The 21,890-nt window shown below is 35.5% G+C and overlaps 2 protein-coding genes and 1 long non-coding RNA gene across 3 annotated transcripts in view; all 3 read left to right on the top strand.

Moving 5' to 3' along the window:
- Positions 1-15,244, top strand: part of LOC127871626 (E3 ubiquitin-protein ligase RNFT1-like) — an 82,626-nt gene extending 67,382 nt beyond the window's left edge. Inside the window, exon 11 of the transcript XR_008045482.1 lies at positions 14,372-15,244. The gene's annotated coding sequence lies outside the window, so the exon portion shown is untranslated. The remainder of the gene's footprint in view (positions 1-14,371) is intronic.
- Positions 1,995-14,373, top strand: LOC127871620 (E3 ubiquitin-protein ligase RNFT1-like). Its single transcript, XM_052414736.1, has 10 exons — positions 1,995-2,643; positions 3,158-3,329; positions 5,152-5,337; positions 5,893-5,978; positions 6,705-6,817; positions 9,212-9,365; positions 12,439-12,579; positions 12,940-13,005; positions 13,251-13,352; positions 14,184-14,373. Exons 1-10 carry the CDS (start codon positions 2,530-2,532, stop codon positions 14,316-14,318), a joined length of 1,269 nt encoding a protein of 422 aa, XP_052270696.1. The 5' UTR covers positions 1,995-2,529; the 3' UTR covers positions 14,319-14,373.
- A 448-nt stretch (positions 15,245-15,692) lies between the features above and the next one.
- Positions 15,693-21,490, top strand: LOC127871815 (uncharacterized). The gene is made up of 3 exons (XR_008045575.1): positions 15,693-17,190; positions 19,805-19,868; positions 21,025-21,490. It is a non-coding gene; the product is annotated as an uncharacterized LOC127871815 (long non-coding RNA).
- The last annotated feature ends 400 nt before the right edge of the window (positions 21,491-21,890 follow it).

Raw genomic sequence — 21,890 nt, 5'->3', positions numbered from 1 at the left:
TGCACGGAATAAATGCGTTTGTGTCACGAATTTAAGGAGCATCGTGAGTTTCTAAGAAAAAAATACGTTTTCAGAGGAAAATAAGAAAAAAAAACGTACAAAAACTCGTCTTGAGCATCTCAAATCGCAACAATTTGTGCTGAAAGAGCTCATGAACACGTTTTAATAGGTGTTTACTTCTTTTTCTACATAGCTTGTAACAATATTCCAGTATTTTGACCGATTGTAATTGTTTAGGGTAATCGTTTTACGCCTGAACGCCCGTTATAAATCAAAGCTCCGAACGCGAAAGCCACATGGCTTATCAGGCGTTATAATAAAATGCATTTTCAAGAATTTCTACGTGAAAGATCGGTCTGAAAATTGGCATGCACATAGAAAATAGGTTTATAAGTATCGAGAAGTGCTTATTTTTCGCGATGTTAACAGTAAACGTTGTCTTATAGGTTACAATACACTAAATGATCGCTTCATGTAGGGCTGTACTCTCTAAAAAAATATCATAGTTGACAGGAAGGCATGTTTTACACTTTTTACCATTATTCGGGTGTTACCTTGCGGAGATAATGGTAGGGCATGAATAGGTGTTCACTACTGAATCCCTTAAATATGATACACTTGAAGACTATAGTAAACCATTGCACTAGAAAAGGTTACATTCCACTAAGAAACGGCCGAAAAAAAAAGTTGCAAAAACAGTCGATTTTGATTTGTGTCAAGTTCTTTCTTGCATTGTACATGCCATATCTTTTTTATTGCATAAATCGATTCCGCTTAGAATGTCCTTTAAGAAAAGGTATGGTTATGGGGGTCTCTATGTGCAAAATGTTGCATTTATTTTCGCTCAAAGTTGTCGCTTTTACATTGAATTATATAGGGAAACTATTTAGTGTATTATGACCTAAACGCAAAACCAGGCCTAGTCACAAAGAAGCTGTATTTACAGAAAATCATCATTTTTTTAGTGAGATATGATGCGTTTTTGCAAATTGCACGGAATAAATGCGTTTGTGTCACGAATTTAAGGAGCATCGTGAGTTTCTAAGAAAAAAATACGTTTTCAGAGGAAAATAAGAAAAAAAAACGTACAAAAACTCGTCTTGAGCATCTCAAATCGCAACAATTTGTGCTGAAAGAGCTCATGAACACGTTTTAATAGTTGTTTACTTCTTTTTCTACATAGCTTGTAACAATATTCCAGTATTTTGACCGATTGTAATTGTTTAGGGTAATCGTTTTACGCCTGAACGCCCGTTATAAATCAAAGCTCCGAACGCGAAAGCCACATGGCTTATCAGGCGTTATAATAAAATGCATTTTCAAGAATTTCTACGTGAAAGATCGGTCTGAAAATTGGCATGCACATAGAAAATAGGTTTATAAGTATCGAGAAGTGCTTATTTTTCGCGATGTTAACAGTAAACGTTGTCTTATAGGTTACAATACACTAAATGATCGCTTCATGTAGGGCTGTACTCTCTAAAAAAATATCATAGTTGACAGGAAGGCATGTTTTACACTTTTTACCATTATTCGGGTGTTACCTTGCGGAGATAATGGTAGGGCATGAATAGGTGTTCACTACTGAATCCCTTAAATATGATACACTTGAAGACTATAGTAAACCATTGCACTAGAAAAGGTTACATTCCACTAAGAAACGGCCGAAAAAAAAAGTTGCAAAAACAGTCGATTTTGATTTGTGTCAAGTTCTTTCTTGCATTGTACATGCCATATCTTTTTTATTGCATAAATCGATTCCGCTTAGAATGTCCTTTAAGAAAAGGTATGGTTATGGGGGTCTCTATGTGCAAAATGTTGCATTTATTTTCGCTCAAAGTTGTCGCTTTTACATTGAATTATATAGGGAAACTATTTAGTGTATTATGACCTAATGTCGTTTATTGTGTTTACACAAAACTCATCTCGTTAAATCATTTCCAAGCGGTTACACTACATTTATGAAAATACCACACCATACATTACTTTGGAAACCGTAACGTAAACATGTATCGTCAATATCATCATTTAGTTAAAACGAAACCAGTTATTGATGAAATTTCTTAATATAAATGCAATGTTTGATGTCTTATTGTAGCTTTGTTTCAATATTTTTATTGATGTAAATATGTGCCAAGTTGAATAACTCTAAACATCGTCAAAGAATAGCTAGTGCTTTAGATAGCTATGACACATATCTTTTATGTCAAGAAGGGTTGACGGTCAAGAAGCTATATAGTCTTATAGATAATATAACAAGTTACATATTAATGTTCTTAGGCTATGCAAGCATATAGTTATAGCCAATACTGTCAATAAGCATGGATATGTCTGAGAGACAGTGTAACTGTTTTATTTTCCAAGTATTATAGAAATGAATTTATGTTCAGAAATAATTCTGACATATTTGAAAGACCAGTGTTAAGTGTCATGAAATCTATAATATCTGCATTAACGTTTCAAGTTAATAACTGAATTTACCATCACAAAACATACCTTCCCCGAAGAAACCTTAGCTGACAAGCAAATATGTCAGGGGGCAATAACGAGACCCAGATGGGACGTCGAACCTTGTGGAACCTTCAGAGTAACCTCCCTGTAAACTTTGTACGAAATCAAAATGTTCAGCAGCATGTCGAACAGGTGAATTTGCTTTTTTTTTAAGAAATGTTTTTTGTTAACAATTAAAATTATAATTTTACTAATTACCGGTAACAAGCAGCTCAACCAGAAAGTTTTAAAAGGAAAAGCGAAAAGACTGTTGTCAGAGGAATTGTAACATGATGTATAGTGTATAAAGCAAGAAAGGAAATTAAGCATGTGGTCGCTAATAGCTATATTTTCTTATTACTATGAAAAATAGTTGCAATAACTATTCTTAAAAAAATAATAGTTTTTTGTTTGTATTTTGTTGTTTTGTTGTTGGTCCAAAGACTTGACAAGAACCATTCTAGTCATCTTACTGAATGGTACTTGGGACTGGCTTTGTGTGCGCAGATGACTACTGAGGCCGATCTTGGCATGGAATTTTCTTGTTCAAAGGGGACATGAATTTTGATATAACAGTTAAACACTAAAAGTGAAAAGATGATGTTAAAAACAATTTGTTAAAAAGAGTTATACGAAAAAGTATTTTCTTTGTACCCACATCCTTCAGGTTGTACGAGGCGTGATTCCTGGGGGAGCACCACAGCCAGAATATCATCCTAACCCATACCTGCAGCACATTTACAGTCGTCATGCCAGCAGACAGGATGGCGAGGCTTCAGAGCCGTTTCATTCCTTGGAGGCCCAACTGCAGGAGGTTATTAGCCAAAGTGATTTAAACGGTATGACCTATTAAAACAGCATGAAATCAGGGCTTTACTTAAGGATTTGACTTACACTTGTTTAGATGGCAAGCTAAAAATAATATATACTTGTACCCTAATAAGAAAAGGGTTGCCTTATCTTTAAGTCAGTGTTTGTTCATACATTAACAAACATGTATAGTACAAGATGCAATTTTGCAAACAACAAAATGTATTAAACTAAATTATTTCTTAATTATTACTTTTAAGACATATGTAGAAACAACTTGCATCAGTTTTGATGGTGTCATTCTTTCAAATTGTAGTGAAACAATTCATAGAACTGTTTTGCAAGCATGTGTTTCTATTAAATAGGTTTGGGGTGTTACAATTATTTTGAAAAAGAGCACAAGTTTAACTCCACCATATTGGGCATAGTGCCAAACAGACTTTTATAAATTGATATTAACTCCCTTTTGGTGTTTTAATATTTGCAAAAGAAAGATACCTTAGAAATAATCTCAATGATAATTGACTTGCCCCACGGGCAGCTTACTTTGAAAAATCACTTGTGCGCCAGAAATATTCAGCTGACCGTGTCCAGCAAGTGTCTGCTTTACTAAGCCCCTATCAAACCTTTACTAAGCCCCTATCAAACATTTACTAAGCCCCTATCAAACATTTACTAAGCCCATATCAAACATTTTCTAAGCCCCTATCAAACATTTACTTAGCCCCTATCAAACATTTACTTAGCCCCTATCAAACATTTACTTAGCCCCTATCAAACATTTACTAAGCCCCTATCAAACGTTTACTAAGCCCCTATCAAACATTTACTAAGCCTCTATCAAACGTTTACTAAGCCCCTATCAAACATTTACTTAGCCCCTATCAAACCTTTACTAAGCCCATATCAAACATTTACTTAGCCCCTATCAAACCTTTACTAAGCCCCTATCAAATCTTTATTAAGCCCCTATCAAACCTTTACTAAGCCCCTATCAAACATTTACTAAGCCCCTATCAAACCTTTACTAAGCCCCTAACTAACCTTTACTAAGCCCCTATCAAACCTTTACTAAGCCCCTATCAAACCTTTACTATGCCCCTATCAAATCTTTACTAAGCCCCTATCAAACCTTTACTAAGCCCCTAACAAACCTTTACTAAGCCCCTATCAAATCTTTACATAGCCCCCTATCAAATCTTTACTAAGCCCCTATCAAACCTTTACTAAGCCCCTATCAAACTTTTACTTAGCCCCTATCAAACTTTTACTAGATACTTTGTAGTTTTTTTCTCCAGAAATTAAGTTGAAAAAACAACAACGCTGTTGAATTGCAAACATTAGTTTCCACTTTCCTGAACACAAATTTCATTATTCTATGAAATAATATTGTATAGAAAATACTGTTGTGTGATCATACAACTTATGATTCATGTGTTGAAATAGACCAAGATTGATTGTAGGAAACCATGTTACTTGTAAGTAAGTTTTAAGTGTGTAATTTATAAAAAAAAAGGTAACATGAAGTTGCCAAACTTAAATCATTATATAATTGTTGTTATTGTATTCAGTGTTCTTTTAGATCAATTAAGTGAAGGGAAAGAAAATGTGTTGTATATTTTTCATGATAATCATAACGCCATACAAAGATAAAATTTCCTTAAATTAAATAATGCTGTTTTAGAAAAAAAGCGCAACTTGGTAAAAGACAAATTTGTCCTGTTGTTGAGTTAGCGTGAGAAATGCTCAACTATCGTTTTGAAATACTTAATTTCATATCTTTTTTCATAGATTTCAGACAAATAGTTTATTACTTGGTGCAAGTAAAATATGTACATGTGTACATTTCAGATGGTCACACCCACAATCAACAACAACAAGGAATGGTAACCTTACCACATGAACATGTACATGGTCACACCCACAATCAACAACAACAAGCAATGGTTACCTTACCACAAGACTGGAAGGCCATGTTTGGTTCATTTGCATTCATTGTGATTCTGGTTTTGAAACTGCTGTCCAACCATGTCCTAGGTTTGTATGATGTTCGATTTTCATTCAGTTATCTTTTTTGTTATTCTGTCCAAATGTGTTCTCCATGTTTTTTCTTCACTACTGCAAGAACCAGCAAAAATACATGTATATTTGAGATTAGACTAATTATAATAGTATATATCAACCAGCAACTGTTAAACTCAAGCATTTACTTTGATATTATTATGATCTTATCAAGCTAATATTTTAAACTAGCACACACTTTTAAAGTGTGGTAGTAAATGTATATTCTTGAGTTAACCAAAGTATATGTCTCTTGAAAAACACAGTGAGCCACGCTCTGCGAAAATGGGGCTTAGTGCATGTGCATAAAGTGTCGTCCCAGATTAGCCTGTGCAGCCTTCACAGGCTGATCTGGGTCGACACTTTCTGCATAAACTTGAGTTTTATTTTCTCAGAAGAGACTTTCTTTAAACTGAAAATATCATATAAGAAGAAAGTGTTGTCCCTGATCAGCCAGTGCAAACTGCGCTGGCTAATCTGGGACTGCACTTTACGCACTTGCATTAAAATATTAATGTTTGTTAATTTCAGGAATTCTTGTTTTCATTGGCCTTACAATGGTTTTCCACTATTCCAACACCAAGGTGATAGAGATTGTGCATATAACATCGTTGAGAGTAAGTGATACTAAGGTTTCCATTTGATTGCAGTTAATAGAAAAAGATTTTTGGTCTTTACATTTGTGAAGAAGCATATGTAAGCTTTTTTTTCAAAATAGTTATTGAAAAATACTAGCATGGATGTCGATACAAATGCCATTGTTTTCCATTGAGGATAAAATTGTCTTGATTCAAAAAATGTCTAAAGTATTAAACCGTTTATATTTCAATTTATTAAATTTTTTTGTTGGGGTAAATATATGCTTGTTTGGCCACAAAGCCAAGAAGTTTGATATTTGGTTTGTAAAATCATAAGGTATGTCTTGTACAAAAATGTAATAAATTCTTTGTTGTGGTTAAAATTTACCCCACCCTATTGGTAACTTTTGTTGCTTATTGTGCATAGGAAAACTTCAATACATTTTTTCAGCTGATAAAAAGTTTAAATCAAGTGCACAATTGAGGGCAATCATGCCCCTCTTGTTGATATTCCTATAAAGCAATAATGTCTTAAACTTAACATAATGTTTAAATGCATTTTCTTAACTCCAGTAACAAGCAAAGACCTACATGTATACAATACTATTTTATAGGTCTTTGTAACAAGTAAATACATTATTTTGTATTCACACTAGTCTTATTTGATATAAGTTCATGTTGATATTTATGTATATAATCAAAACATTTGTATTAATTTATTCCATGTAAGTATCACAACTTTGTATTATTTGTTTCTTGTTTTAGGATAGGAACCACAGCAAAAAAGTGTTCTGCTCAGCTTTGTGGGTAGTTCTATTTTTAGCAGCTCAGGCGTTTGGAATATACTACTTCCTCAGTGATGAGCAGTTGCATAATATGTAAGACATTGAGTTTACAAAGTTTAGTATGTTACAAAACCATTCTTAAGATATGTTTGAATTTAAGTTTCTTTGAGTTGAATCAATTTGTTGCCCACCAGGTCATTTGGTTAAAAACTTATATAACATTGGGAAAAGCAACAAAACTTCGTCCATATGGTTATTATGGCAGTTTAAACTTTTTTCTTTGTCCCGTTATACAAATATTAAGAAAATATCAATATTCAATTTCAAGATAACACAATATACACTTATTTCATGGATGCGCGGTGAACAGTCAAAACTGTTTCCCAAGGTATCAGGGATGACTTTGGTACTGTTGCCCGAGGCCAATAGGCCGAGGGCAACAGTTCCAAATGTCAGCCCTGATACCGAGGGACAACAGTTTTGACTGTTCACCAAGCATCCATGAAATAAGTGTTTTATTACCTGATCAAATTTCCAACATAGAAATAACCGCAAACTAAATTTTTATTTACACACAACAGTAATCGATAAAATAAATAATTTTGACTGTTAAACTGTAAAATGACGTCATTTTTTCGACGAAATGACGTCATTATTCCAGCGGGCAACAGTTAAAACTGTTGACCGGTCAACAGTTCGATATTCACCGGTAACAGTTTAAAACATTGCAAATGTCTTTTTCGACGGGGAAATAGCAAAAAATAATGAATTATCATTTATATAAGACATCAGGTAATAATGTAAAATGTTATTATGAAAAATAAATGTTCCAAGCAATAAGAATCCATGGTATTTACTGTTTTCTTATTTTTTATAATAATTTGTCATTTACAATGAAAATTTCTCTCTTTTTATCTCATATGAGCACAACGTGCTTAATGGTGAGCTTTTGTGATCACCTTTTGTCTGACGTGTGGTGTCCAACATCAACATCTGACTTTTCAACACTCATTTATTGTCCCATCTTCATGAAACTTGGTCAGAAGATTTGTCTCAATGATATACTGGAGTGTAAAAATGGTTGTGGTTGATTGAAAAACATGGCCCACAGAGAGCAAAGCATTTTCCATTAAGTGCCTTTACTCTATAGTAAAACCTTTATCACACTCTAGAGGCCACATTTATTGTCTAATCTTGTAGAAACTTGGTCAGGACATTTGTTTTAATGATATCTTGTATGAGTTGGAACATGGTTCCGGTTGGTTGAAAGTCATTGCTCACAGGGGGCAGGGCATTTTTCCTTACATGTCTTTAGTCAAACCTTGTTAACACTCTAGAGGCAACATTTATTGGTCAATCTTCATGAAACTTGGCCAGAACATTTGTTTTAATGATATCTTGGATGAGCTCGAAAATGGTACTGGTCTGTTGAAAAACATATCTGCAAGGGGGACAGGGCATCTTTCCTTATATGGCTATAGTAAAACCTTGTGAACACTCAAAACACTCAGTTATAGTTTAATTTTCACGAAACTTGGTCAGGACAATTGTTTTTATGATATCTTTGGCTGCATACAGGTCAGTGCTATTTGTTTCATAGGTGAGCAACTTTGGACCTTTTAGGCCCTCTTTTCTGTATTTGCCACATAATTTGTAAATGAAATACTAGTACATTATATTGTTTTATCAGTAGAAATTCTTATGGTATTGTGTAAGTTATTTTTCCTTGCAAGATTTATATATTTTAATAGGCATTATAAATTTATGATAGAGTAATTGCCTGGTGGATGTTTTACAAACAAATCTTAGTTTGGCTGTGCTAAATATAAACTGGATTTTATGATGACAAGTTACAAGAGTACAGGTTAAGAGCAATATTATAGGGAGATTATAGAATTTTGTCAAATTTTTCTGAATTAATATAAAATGTGTGAAAAAATTATTATGCATATATTTCAATATAAATTAAAATTAACGTTAAGAAGAACATATGTCAAAAAATGCGAAATAAGCAAGATATTTAATTCTGACATGGAAAATGTCTGTACAGTCAAATTCGCCAGCATGTAAATCATGCATGTACGATGTGAATCCAAATTTAGTTTAACGGTTCATCTAAAATTCCTGCAACAATATCCATTTATACAACACAAGAACACTAACTAAAAAGACGAATGCTTCAATTATTGTTGGAAAATATGTAAAAATATCTTCGTCACAATCGGCTCGGGCGCTTATTTGTTTTTGCTGCATTTTATAAAATTTGTCTTCAATGTATAATATTTACTGCCTATTTTGTGCTATTGTAACATATTTGTATCAATATATTAAAATTTAACACATGAAAATCGTATAATCTCGCTTTAAGGTGATGGATATTGTTTTAAAGGTATGGTTTTTCTCCTGTACTCTCTGGTACTCTCCTGTATTGCAATAAATTCTCTCAAAACCTTACATGAATGTTTTTTGTGTTTCCCCTTTGAATAGATTACACTATCAACTTCCGGCTTCATGGATTGGAGATATATTTCACCTGATCTGGGTTACCATGGTCACAGACTACATCATCCGCTTTGCGGCTATATGTCTTAAGGCAGTGGTCGCAGTAACACCTCAAGTATGTCTGCTACAAAAAAGAAAGGTATGATTCACATTTTCATCTAGGCTTTGTTTTGAAAAACAAGACTTACTTTTTAGATACATGTAGCTACAAAACTACATAATATTCAAAAAATGATAAAAATAAATAAATTATTGTGTGATTAACTGTTTGTTTACTTATTAACAATACATGGTTATTAATTAGGGATGGGAATGAATATTAAACTATTAAAAAACATTTGAAAGTCCAATCTGAAATTAAAATGAGAATTTTGTAAATAAAAAAATGAACATAGTTGTGTGTTGCCTTGTATTTGTAAATGATTTAGTAAAGCTGTCTCTGATTATAGCTATACAGGATGGTATCAGCATATTTGTAAAGTTTCAGTTTGCAGAATGGTGAGATAAAGCTTGTCGCTGTAAATCACAAAAAAGGATGGTGATAAGAGTGATATAAAGACTATTGTCACCTCCACAGTGTCAATCCCTAAATTGATTCTAAATGGTTATTACTCACAATTTTAAGCAGTTGCTAAATGATTTCTAGATTGCCCTACCACTTTTTAGTAAAAGGTTGCTGGTCTGATTACAACAACTAAATATTGTGTTAAGTTCAGTATGGCATGCAAATTTGTCATTTTTAGCTCATCTATTTTTTGAAAAAAAATTATGAGCTATTGTCATCACCTTGGCGTCGGTGTTGGCGTTGGCGTCCGGTTAAGTTTTGCGTTTAGGTCCATTTTTCTCAGAAAGTATCAATGCTTTTGCAATCAAACTTGGTACACTTACTAACTATTATGAGGGGACTGGGCAGGCAAAGTTAGATAACTCTGGCGTGCATTTTGACAGAATTATGTGCCCTTTTTATACTTAGAAAATTGAAAATTTTGGTTAAGTTTTGTGTTTAGGTCCATTTTATTCCTTAAGTATCAAAGCTATTGCTTTCATACTTGCAACACTTACTAACTATCATAAGGGGACTGTGCAGGCAAAGTAATGTAACTCTGACTTGCATTTTGACAGAATTATGAACCCTTTTTATACTTAGAAAATTGAAAATTTGGATAAGTTTTGTGTTTAGGTCCACTTTATTCCTACAGTATCAAAGCTATTGCTTTCATGCTTGCAACACTTATTAACTATCATAAGGGGACTGTGCAGACAAAGTTATGTAACTCTGACTGGCATTTGGACGGAATTATGGGCCCTTTATACTTAGAAAATTGAAAATTTGGTTTAGTTTTGTGTTTTGGTCCACTTTACCCCTAACGTATCATAGATATTGCTTTCATACTTGGAACACTCGCAAACTATCATAAGGGTACAGTAAAAGGACAAGTTGCATAACTCTGGTTGTCATTTGTATGGAATTATAGCCCTTTTTTGACTTAGTAACTTTGAATATATGGTTAAATTTTGTGTTTGGATCCACTTTACTTCTAAATTATCAAGGTTATTGCTTTCAAACTTCAAATACTTTCATGCTATCATGAGGTTACTGTACCTGGCAAGTTGAATTTTACCTTGACCTTTGAATGACCTTGACTCTCAAGGTCAAATTATTAAATTTTGCTAAAATTGCCATAACTTCTTTAGTAATGATTAGATTTGATTGATACTTTGACAAAACTACTCTTACCTGACATACCACAATAGACTCCACCCAAACCATCCCTTGTGCCCCCCCCCCCTCTCCCCCCCTATTTTTTTTTTTTTAAGATCATCTCACAAATGATCATCACACCTTCCCACTATAACCCCCCCCCCCCCCCCCCCCACGAGTTTGTGTTTTTTTTGCATTTTTTTTTCCGCATTTTTGGAAGAAAATGTAATAAATGTCCACACCCCTACACTATACACCCCTCTTAACTCCACCCCTCCCTCCTTTGTGATTGAAATTGAGAGTCCCTTCACCTTTAAAAAGAAAATAGATGAGCGGTCTGCACCCACAAGGCAGTGCTCTTGTTCTGTATATGTAACAATAAATTGAAATTGTTCAGGCTATGTCTATTAATTATCTGTTCCCTTCTGTTCCTAAATAAGCTGCTTAACAATTTAAACTATTATAGTGAATATAATTTGCAAGCTTTTTGCAATGTAGATGATTAAAATAAAAGTAGACTTTCAGTTTAATTCGATATACATGTATTTTTTATGCCCCCTTCTTAGAAGAAGAGGGGGTGTATTGTTTTTGGCCTGTCTGTCATTCTGTCTCAAAACTTTAACCTTGGTTAAAGTTTGATAACTTTTGCCATATTGAAGATAGCAACTTCATATTTGGCATGCATGTGTATCTCAAGCAACTTCATATTTGGCATGCATGTGTATCTCATGGAGCTGCATATTTTGAGTGGTGAAAAGTCAAGGTCAAGGTAATCCTTCAAGGTCAAATATCATTGTATTTTTCTTTCCTAAAACTTTACTCTTCGTTCAAGTTTGGTCATAACTTTTTGAATACTGAAGATAGCAACTTGATATTTGGCATGCATGTGTATCTCATGAAGCTGCACATTTTGAGTGGTGAAAGGTCAAGGTCATCCTTCAAGGTCAAAAGTCAAAAAATACAATCTAAGGGAAGTAATAAGCTTAAAAGGGAGATAATTTTTAAACCTGCCAAATAATATATTGAAATTTTATTTCAAAGCGGGGCAATCGGGGGCATTGTGTTTCTGACAAACACAGCTCTTGTTTAGTCTTTTCATGTGTATGAGAGACATAATAACAAAGTGCCCCACAAAAAGGGCTAATATTTACCTTCTGTTTGAAAATGTATGCCATGTATTTACTATTTAGAAACTATGTTAAATCAGGAAATAAAATCGATTAGTTCATATATACACAAAAAATAGTTTTCAAATGATTGCTTAATCTCACTTCCTCAGATGCATGCAAGGATACCTTCAATACCTAGTGATTTTTGTGATTACAAAGAATACAACTCATATTTTTGTTATGTTCAAATTTTGGGACATTTTGATTTAGGTGTTTGAATATATCTGAATAAAGATAAACAGATATTCGAATATGTTTTATTGATAAGATCCCATCCCTACAACAAATGTACACATATATACATACTGGTAAGAAGCTGAAATACGATCTCCCGTTTGCAGGGCAAGTATTACATGATGATAGAGGTTCTCAGTCAGCTGTACAGAGCCACCCTACCCATAGTGCCATGGTGTTACTTCCTGTATGTCCCTACCAAGACATGGTTCTCGGCTGTGTTAACATTGCTGTACATAATTGCAAAGGTTAGCATGAGTTGGAGAAAAAGTTATATACCATTCTCCAAACTCCAAAAATATCGATGACATAAATGTTTTATCTTTAAAGTAAAGTTCTAATGGAAGAGTCCAGTAATGTATACAAATTGTTAAGGTAGCTAATAATGCAAATAATATTTCCTCAAAAATTGTACGTTATGAATTACTTCTGAAATGCATCTTGCATGTTTGGTGTAGATATGTATCAACTTTTACTCATCTATAACTGTTTAAAATTAAATATGTTGTTTTTTGTTAAAAAAAATATTAATCTGACATGATGGTTATCATGAAACTTTTAATTATTTTTCTTACTTTATTCTATATAAAATGTCTGTTGTATTCTAGTGTATCAATCTCTACAGTACTGCTGCTATGGTCAAGAAGGCAGTGAGAGTTTTCTTCTCTAATACGGTATGTAAAGAACATTATATCACATCTATTACCTAATATATAGTACACTGTTGCCAATTAGACATTAATAACTCATGTTTTTTTGGAAATATCTGTTTACCCTGGTAAGTTGAAAATAAAAAAAGGCATTTTTTTTTAACAAACATATTTTAGACTTTTTACCCATGTAAATTCAAGCTTGGACTTTCCTACCAGGACCACATATTTACTTTTCCACTGAAAATTATAGTGTATGGCTGTTCCAGAAATTTGGTGAAAAGCCGTCGGCAGTGGAAATAAAGTCTCGCGAGGAGAACTGCCCCATATGTCAAGACGACTACCAGGACCCTGTCATGCTGCCCTGTAAGGTAAGACACATGGAAACCTTTCATTCATTAGTATCACCTTATCAGTCTCGTTTGTATCAGTGTATTAGCGGGGCCAACAGGGTTATGTGTTGGAGGTTCTGCAGGATAATCTGTGTGTTTTGTATTAATTTACTCAACGTCTTGATAACCAGGTTTTGATGAAGCTGTATGGAAATGTTTCTTTGGTGGCTCTTTATCACAGTTGCTCATATTGGGACAAGTGTGCTGTGAATGAAAGCCTAATTGTAATCAATTTAAACTCTTCAAACAACATATTTTATCATCCTGAATTGCTTTGTAGACTTTCAAGTAACTTCTTAGAAATTACCATTATGTACTTAAAAAAAGCTTTTTTTGCTGCTTTTTTTAAAATATGGTCACCAACTTAAAGGTTAAATAGGTTAAAGGTACGGTTTATAGTTTGCTTCAATAACGTATGCATCTTCAGCCGACTTCGACATTAACCCCCCCCCCCCCCCCCCCCCCCACCCCCCACTATGGACAGTTCCTACCAATCTAGGCAGGGGATTTTTACAGGCCCCAATATGTGTGTGTTAAATTTAAACTTCAAGTTTGTTGCAAAGTTAAAGAATACATATAGTTAGTTTATTAAGTGAATGTTTTTAACAAGTATTTATGACTAATCATTTACCAATCAAATGAAGAAAGTGATATGTGCATTTTCATTTCATAGGTTACCAGTTGAATACCAAAGCTAGCGGTAAACAATATTTTTATCATTTTAAAAATGTATAACCATGGCAACTTTTTACCTCCAAAATATACAATTGTAATACTTTTATTTAGTTTATATTTTTTTTTCTATTTCAGCATATATTCTGTGAGAACTGCGTGTCAATATGGTTTGACAGAGAGAAGACATGCCCCATGTGTCGTGCAGAAATTCAACACGAGGATCCAGTGTGGCAAGACGGGTCAACAAGCATTCATCTGCAGTGGTATTGATGTCATGATGCCATAATAAATTATGTAAACATGACCTTTGTCATGCAAAAAAGGGTCTTATGCAATAAATGACCAGCATGTCTGCAGACAAGCCTGCACAGTGTTTTTAGAAGCTAGCCCATCTGCTATAAAGCCAAGCAAGGTTTCGTGGTCACATTGGAAGACAGTATACCAGACCAGACTGAAGCAACACTAGTGGCATATGGCACAAGACTCATTTTTAGCTCGACTATTATATATGATATATCTATATAGTGGAGCTATCCTACTCACCCCAGCGTCGGCGTTAGCATTAGTGTGCAAATGTTCAAGTTTCTGTACTATCCCAATTATTTTCATTGTCCCTTGACATGTTGCTTCCATATTTTGCATACTTGTTAACCAACATGACCCCAACCTTTAAACAAGAGCAGACAACTCTATCAAGCATTTTGCAGCAAATGTTAAAGTTTTCTTACTACCCCATTTATTTTCATTGTCCCTTGACACATTGCTTTCATATTTTGCATACTTGTTTACCAACATCACCCCATCCTATAAACAAGAGCAGACAACTCTATCAAGCATTTTGTCATAATTATTGCCCCTTTTATACTTAGAATATGCATATTATTGATAAATCTATGTTAATGTTTGCGTATTACCCCAAATATTTCCTATATCCTTTGACATATTGCTTTTATATGTTGCATACTTTTTTACCATCATGACCCCAACCTATAAACAAGAGCAGACCACTGTATCAAGCATTTTTACATAATTATGGGCCCTTTTACACTTAGATAATTGAACATTTGGCTTAAATTGCCATAACTTCTTTATTTATGATCACATTTTATTATTACTTTGACAAAACAACACTTACCTGAATACCACGATGGATTCCACCCAAACAATACCCCACGCCCCTACCCAGAATCCCTTCCCGCCACCCCAACCCCCCCCAATTTTTTTTTTAAACGTCAACTAATTAATTACCCCACCCCACATTATACCCCCCTCTCACCCCCACCCCCCTTACCCCCCTCCAATTTTTTTTAAACATCATCTTATAAATAACCCCACCCCACATTATACCCCCCTCTCACCCCCTACCCCCCCCGAATTTTTTTTCTCCTTTTTTATTTTTGAAAGATCATCTAATAAATGACCCCACCCCACATTATACCCCCTCTCAACCCCCACTCCCCTTACCCCCCCCCTACCCCCCTCCAAATTTTTATTTTTAAACATCATCTTATAAATAACCACACCCCACATTATACCCCCCTCTCACCCCCCCACCCCCCTTACCCCCCCCCTCACAATTTTTTTTTCTCCTTTTTTTATTTTGAAAGATCGTCTAATAAATGACCCCACCCCACATTATACCCCCTCTCAACCCCCCCAAAAAAAAAAATAATATTTTTTATTTTTGAAAGATCGTCAAATAAATTATTGGATATGAACAATTTTCCCATGATGACTTACGTCATAATGTCAAGCACTCGAATAGTCAAGCGCGCTGTCCTCTGACAGCTCTTGTTATATGCTGTAATAATTATTTAATATGGCTTATAAGTATGTAAAATAATTTGTTTATTATGTTTGTTATAGCTTTCTTTTCTTTTCCAAATTTGATTTTGTGTTGGTTTTGCAAGGTGTTGGGGTTAAAACATTTACATACATTTTTGTTAACATAATGTAGAAATGCAAATAGTCTCTTTTACCTTATTTTATGGGTGAATAGCAGATAATTAAAACAAACTTGTTTTCCAAACCCTGCTAAAGTTAGTGAATTAAACAATACCATATGAAGTTATAAAAATATTTAATCTTTTTAGTTACATGGAAATATTTCTATGTTTTTCTTGTTTTTATATATAGCTTATTTCGACTCACAGTCTGATTTCAACTGTTACAAGTAAACATGTTTTAAAATAATCTTTCACTGCCATACTAAATACTAATTGTCACCTGATTGCAGATTGGCATGTTTAATTTGACAATGTCAAGATATAAGAAGTATGGATACACCAAGGGGTAGGACAAAAAGAAGTTTTCTTGTCATTATTCAAACAAAGAATTAAGGATTGTTTTTATCAAAATATGAATTCACGATTAACGGAATCCAGTCGAGCCTTGTTTTACAGGCATCTTAACATAAACAGTGAGTTAAAAATGTACCTTACAAGCATCTCAAATGAAAACCATCGCATTGCTCTTTCTAAACTCAGAGTATCATCTCATCGTTTAATAATTGAATCTGGCCGCTGGCATAAACCCATTGCTACTCCTTATAACGAAAGAAAATGTACACATTGTCAAAAAATTGATGATGAATATCATTTTATTTTAGAATGTTCTTTATTAAATGACTTAAGAAAGAAATATATTGATAAAAAGTATTGGTTACGACCTAACATGCAAAAATGTATTGCACTTATAAATTCACAAAATGCACTAACATTAAGAAAACTAGCTTCTTTTACATTTCTTGGTTTTAAATTTAAGAATTAACACCATAATCTTTTATATAAGTAATGTCATTCATTAAATGAAATCTCCTATACATGTATAGCATGACATATTTCATTACGAATTGTTTAACTTAACATTAAATTAAAGCTCCTATTCCTGTATAGCTTGACATATTTCATTACGAATTGTTTAACTTAACATTAAATTAAAGCTCCTATTCCTGTTAGCTTGACATATTTCATTACGAATTGTTTAACTTAACATTAAACTAAAGCTCCTATACATGTATAGCTTGACATATTTCATTACGAATTGTTTAACTTAACATTAAATTAAAGCTCCTATTCCTGTTAGCTTGACATATTTCATTACGAATTGTTTAACTTAACATTAAACTAAAGCTTCTATACACGTATAGCTTGACATATTTCATTATGAATTGTTTAACTTAACATTTAACTAAAGCTCCTATACATTTATAGCTTGACATATTTCATTACGAATTGTTTAACTTAACATTAAACTAGAAATGGCGCGGCAGAGGCCGACGCGTATCCCCACGCCGCATGTTTGACCCAAGGGCGCCCCAGGGTTGATCATGGGGCCATGCATAGTTGAGATTGACTGTATTGTCATAAGAGAAGTTCAGTATCAATTAGAAGTGAATGGGTGTAAAAATAAAGAAGTTATAGTAAAAGGCAATTTTGGGAGGGTGTGGCCTATGTGGGCGGGGTGCCCCAGGGTTGGTAATGGGGCCATGCATAGTTGAGATTGACCGTATTGTCATAAGAGAGGTTCAGTATCAATTTGAAGTGAATCAGTGTATTAATGAAGAAATTATAGTAAAAGGCAATTTTGGGCGGGTGTGGTCTATGTGGGCGTGGCGCCCCAGGGTTGGCAACGGGGCCATGCATAGTTGAGTTTGACCGTTTTGTCATAAGAGAGGTTCAGTATCAATTTGAAGTGAATCAGTGTAGAAATGAAGAAGTTAATGTAAAATAACCTAAATTTTTTTTATAGTAAATGGATTTTTTTGGTGGGTGTGGCCTATGTGGGCGGGCGCCCCAGGGTTGGGATTGGGGCCATGCATAGTTGAGATTGACCCTAATGTCATAACAAAAGTTCAGTATCAATTTGAAGTGAATCCGTGTAGAAATGAAAAAATTATAGTAAATGGAAATTTTTGGTGGGTGTGGCCTATGTGGGCGGGGCGCCCCAGGGTTGGGAATGGGGCCATGCATGGTTGAGATTGACCGTATTGTCATAGGTGAGGTCCAGTATCAATTTGAAGTGAATCGGTGTAGAAATAAAGAAGTAAATGTAAAATAACCTAAAAAAATGAGTGATAATTTCTGACGCGGCCCCACCCCAACCCCTATAACTTTTGACCCAGGGGTCAGATCAAAATTCCAAATAGTGCACCGTCGCACATATGCTCATAGCTACCATGTGTGTAAATTTCAAGGTTCTAGTGCTTTTAGTGTAGGAGGAGATAGTGGCCAGGACGGACGGACGGACAGACGGACGGACAGACGGACGGACGGACGGACGGACGGCGGAGATCACCACAATATCCCCACCTTTTTTTCAAAAAGCGTGGGGATAATTAAAGCTCCTATACATGTATAGCTTGCCATATTTCATTACGAATTGTTTAACTTAACATTAAATTAAAGCTTCTATACACGTATAGCTTGACATATTTCATTACGAATTGTTTAACTTAACATTAAATTAAAGCTTCTATACACGTATAGCTTGACATATTTCATTACGAATTGTTTAACTTAACATTAAACTAAAGCTTCTATACACGTATAGCTTGACATATTTCATTACGAATTGTTATCCCCACGCTTTTTGAAAAAAAGGTGGGGATATTGTGGTGATCTCCGCCGTCCGTCCGTCCGTCCGTCCGTCTGTCCGTCCGTCTGTCCGTCCGTCCGTCCTGGCCACTATCTCCTCCTACACTAAAAGCACTAGAACCTTGAAATTTACACACATGGTAGCTATGAGCATATGTGCGACGGTGCACTATTTGGAATTTTGATCTGACCCCTGGGTCAAAAGTTATAGGGGTTGGGGTGGGGCCGCGTCAGAAATTATCACTCATTTTTTTAGGTTATTTTACATTTACTTCTTTATTTCTACACCGATTCACTTCAAATTGATACTGGACCTCACCTATGACAATACGGTCAATCTCAACCATGCATGGCCCCATTCCCAACCCTGGGGCGCCCCGCCCACATAGGCCACACCCACCAAAAATTTCCATTTACTATAATTTTTTCATTTCTACACGGATTCACTTCAAATTGATACTGAACTTTTGTTATGACATTAGGGTCAATCTCAACTATGCATGGCCCCAATCCCAACCCTGGGGCGCCCGCCCACATAGGCCACACCCACCAAAAAAATCCATTTACTATAAAAAAAATTTAGGTTATTTTACATTAACTTCTTCATTTCTACACTGATTCACTTCAAATTGATACTGAACCTCTCTTATGACAAAACGGTCAAACTCAACTATGCATGGCCCCGTTGCCAACCCTGGGGCGCCACGCCCACATAGACCACACCCGCCCAAAATTGCCTTTTACTATAATTTCTTCATTAATACACTGATTCACTTCAAATTGATACTGAACCTCTCTTATGACAATACGGTCAATCTCAACTATGCATGGCCCCATTACCAACCCTGGGGCACCCCGCCCACATAGGCCACACCCTCCCAAAATTGCCTTTTACTATAACTTCTTTATTTTTACACCCATTCACTTCTAATTGATACTGAACTTCTCTTATGACAATACAGTCAATCTCAACTATGCATGGCCCCATGATCAACCCTGGGGCGCCCTTGGGTCAAACATGCGGCGTGGGGATACGCGTCGGCCTCTGCCGCGCCATTTCTAGTTTAACTTAACATTAAATTAAAGCTCCTATTCCTGTATAGCTTGACATATTTCATTACGAATTGTTTAACTTAACATTAAACTAAAGCTCCTATACAGGTATAGCTTGACATATTTCATTACGAATTGTTTAACTTAACATTAAACTAAAGCTCCCATACATGTATAGCTTGACATATTTCATTACGAATTGTTATCCCCACGCTTTTTGAAAAAAAGGTGGGGATATTGTGGTGATCTCCGCCGTCCGTCCGTCCGTCTGTCCGTCCGTCTGTCCGTCCGTCTGTCCGTCCGTCCTGGCCACTATCTCCTCCTACACTAAAAGCACTAGAACCTTGAAATTTACACACATGGTAGCTATGAGCATATGTGCGACGGTGCACTATTTGGAATTTTGATCTGACCCCTGGGTCAAAAGTTATAGGGGTTGGGGTGGGGCCGCGTCAGAAATTATCACTCATTTTTTTAGGTTATTTTACATTTACTTCTTTATTTCTACACCGATTCACTTCAAATTGATACTGGACCTCACCTATGACAATACGGTCAATCTCAACCATGCATGGCCCCATTCCCAACCCTGGGGCGCCCCGCCCACATAGGCCACACCCACCAAAAATTTCCATTTACTATAATTTTTTCATTTCTACACGGATTCACTTCAAATTGATACTAAACTTTGTTATGACATTAGGGTCAATCTCAACTATGCATGGCCCCAATCCCAACCCTGGGGCGCCCGCCCACATAGGGGTTATTTTACATTAACTTCTTCATTTCTACACTGATTCACTTCAAATTGATACTGAACCTCTCTTATGACAAAACGGTCAAACTCAACTATGCATGGCCCCGTTGCCAACCCTGGGGCGCCACGCCCACATAGACCACACCCGCCCAAAATTGCCTTTTACTATAATTTCTTCATTAATACACTGATTCACTTCAAATTGATACTGAACCTCTCTTATGACAATACGGTCAATCTCAACTATGCATGGCCCCATTACCACCCTGGGGCACCCCGCCCACATAGGCCACACCCTCCCAAAATTGCCTTTTACTATAACTTCTTTATTTTTACACCCATTCACTTCTAATTGATACTGAACTTCTCTTATGACAATACAGTCAATCTCAACTATGCATGGCCCCATGATCAACCCTGGGGCGCCCTTGGGTCAAACATGCGGCGTGGGGATACGCGTCGGCCATTTCTAGTTTAACTTAACATTAAATTAAAGCTCCTATTCCTGTATAGCTTGACATATTTCATTACGAATTGTTTAACTTAACATTAAACTAAAGCTCCTATACAGGTATAGCTTGACATATTTCATTACGAATTGTTTAACTTAACATTAAACTAAAGCTCCCATACATGTATAGCTTGACATATTTCATTACGAATTGTTATCCCCACGCTTTTTGAAAAAAAGGTGGGGATATTGTGGTGATCTCCGCCGTCCGTCCGTCCGTCTGTCCGTCCGTCTGTCCGTCCGTCTGTCCGTCCGTCCTGGCCACTATCTCCTCCTACACTAAAAGCACTAGAACCTTGAAATTTACACACATGGTAGCTATGAGCATATGTGCGACGGTGCACTATTTGGAATTTTGATCTGACCCCTGGGTCAAAAGTTATAGGGGTTGGGGTGGGGCCGCGTCAGAAATTATCACTCATTTTTTTAGGTTATTTTACATTTACTTCTTTATTTCTACACCGATTCACTTCAAATTGATACTGGACCTCACCTATGACAATACGGTCAATCTCAACCATGCATGGCCCCCATTCCCAACCCTGGGGCGCCCCGCCCACATAGGCCACACCCACCAAAAATTTCCATTTACTATAATTTTTTCATTTCTACACGGATTCACTTCAAATTGATACTAAACTTTTGTTATGACATTAGGGTCAATCTCAACTATGCATGGCCCCAATCCCAACCCTGGGGCGCCCGCCCACATAGGCCACACCCACCAAAAAAATCCATTTACTATAAAAAAAATTTAGGTTATTTTACATTAACTTCTTCATTTCTACACTGATTCACTTCAAATTGATACTGAACCTCTCTTATGACAAAACGGTCAAACTCAACTATGCATGGCCCCGTTGCCAACCCTGGGGCGCCACGCCCACATAGACCACACCCGCCCAAAATTGCCTTTTACTATAATT

The sequence above is a fragment of the Dreissena polymorpha genome, chromosome 1 (genome assembly GCF_020536995.1).
Source record: "Dreissena polymorpha isolate Duluth1 chromosome 1, UMN_Dpol_1.0, whole genome shotgun sequence".
In the NCBI taxonomy this organism is placed as follows: domain Eukaryota; kingdom Metazoa; phylum Mollusca; class Bivalvia; order Myida; family Dreissenidae; genus Dreissena; species Dreissena polymorpha.
Note: the sequence above shows the minus strand (reverse complement) of the source record. Positions and strands in the feature narration are given on the sequence as shown.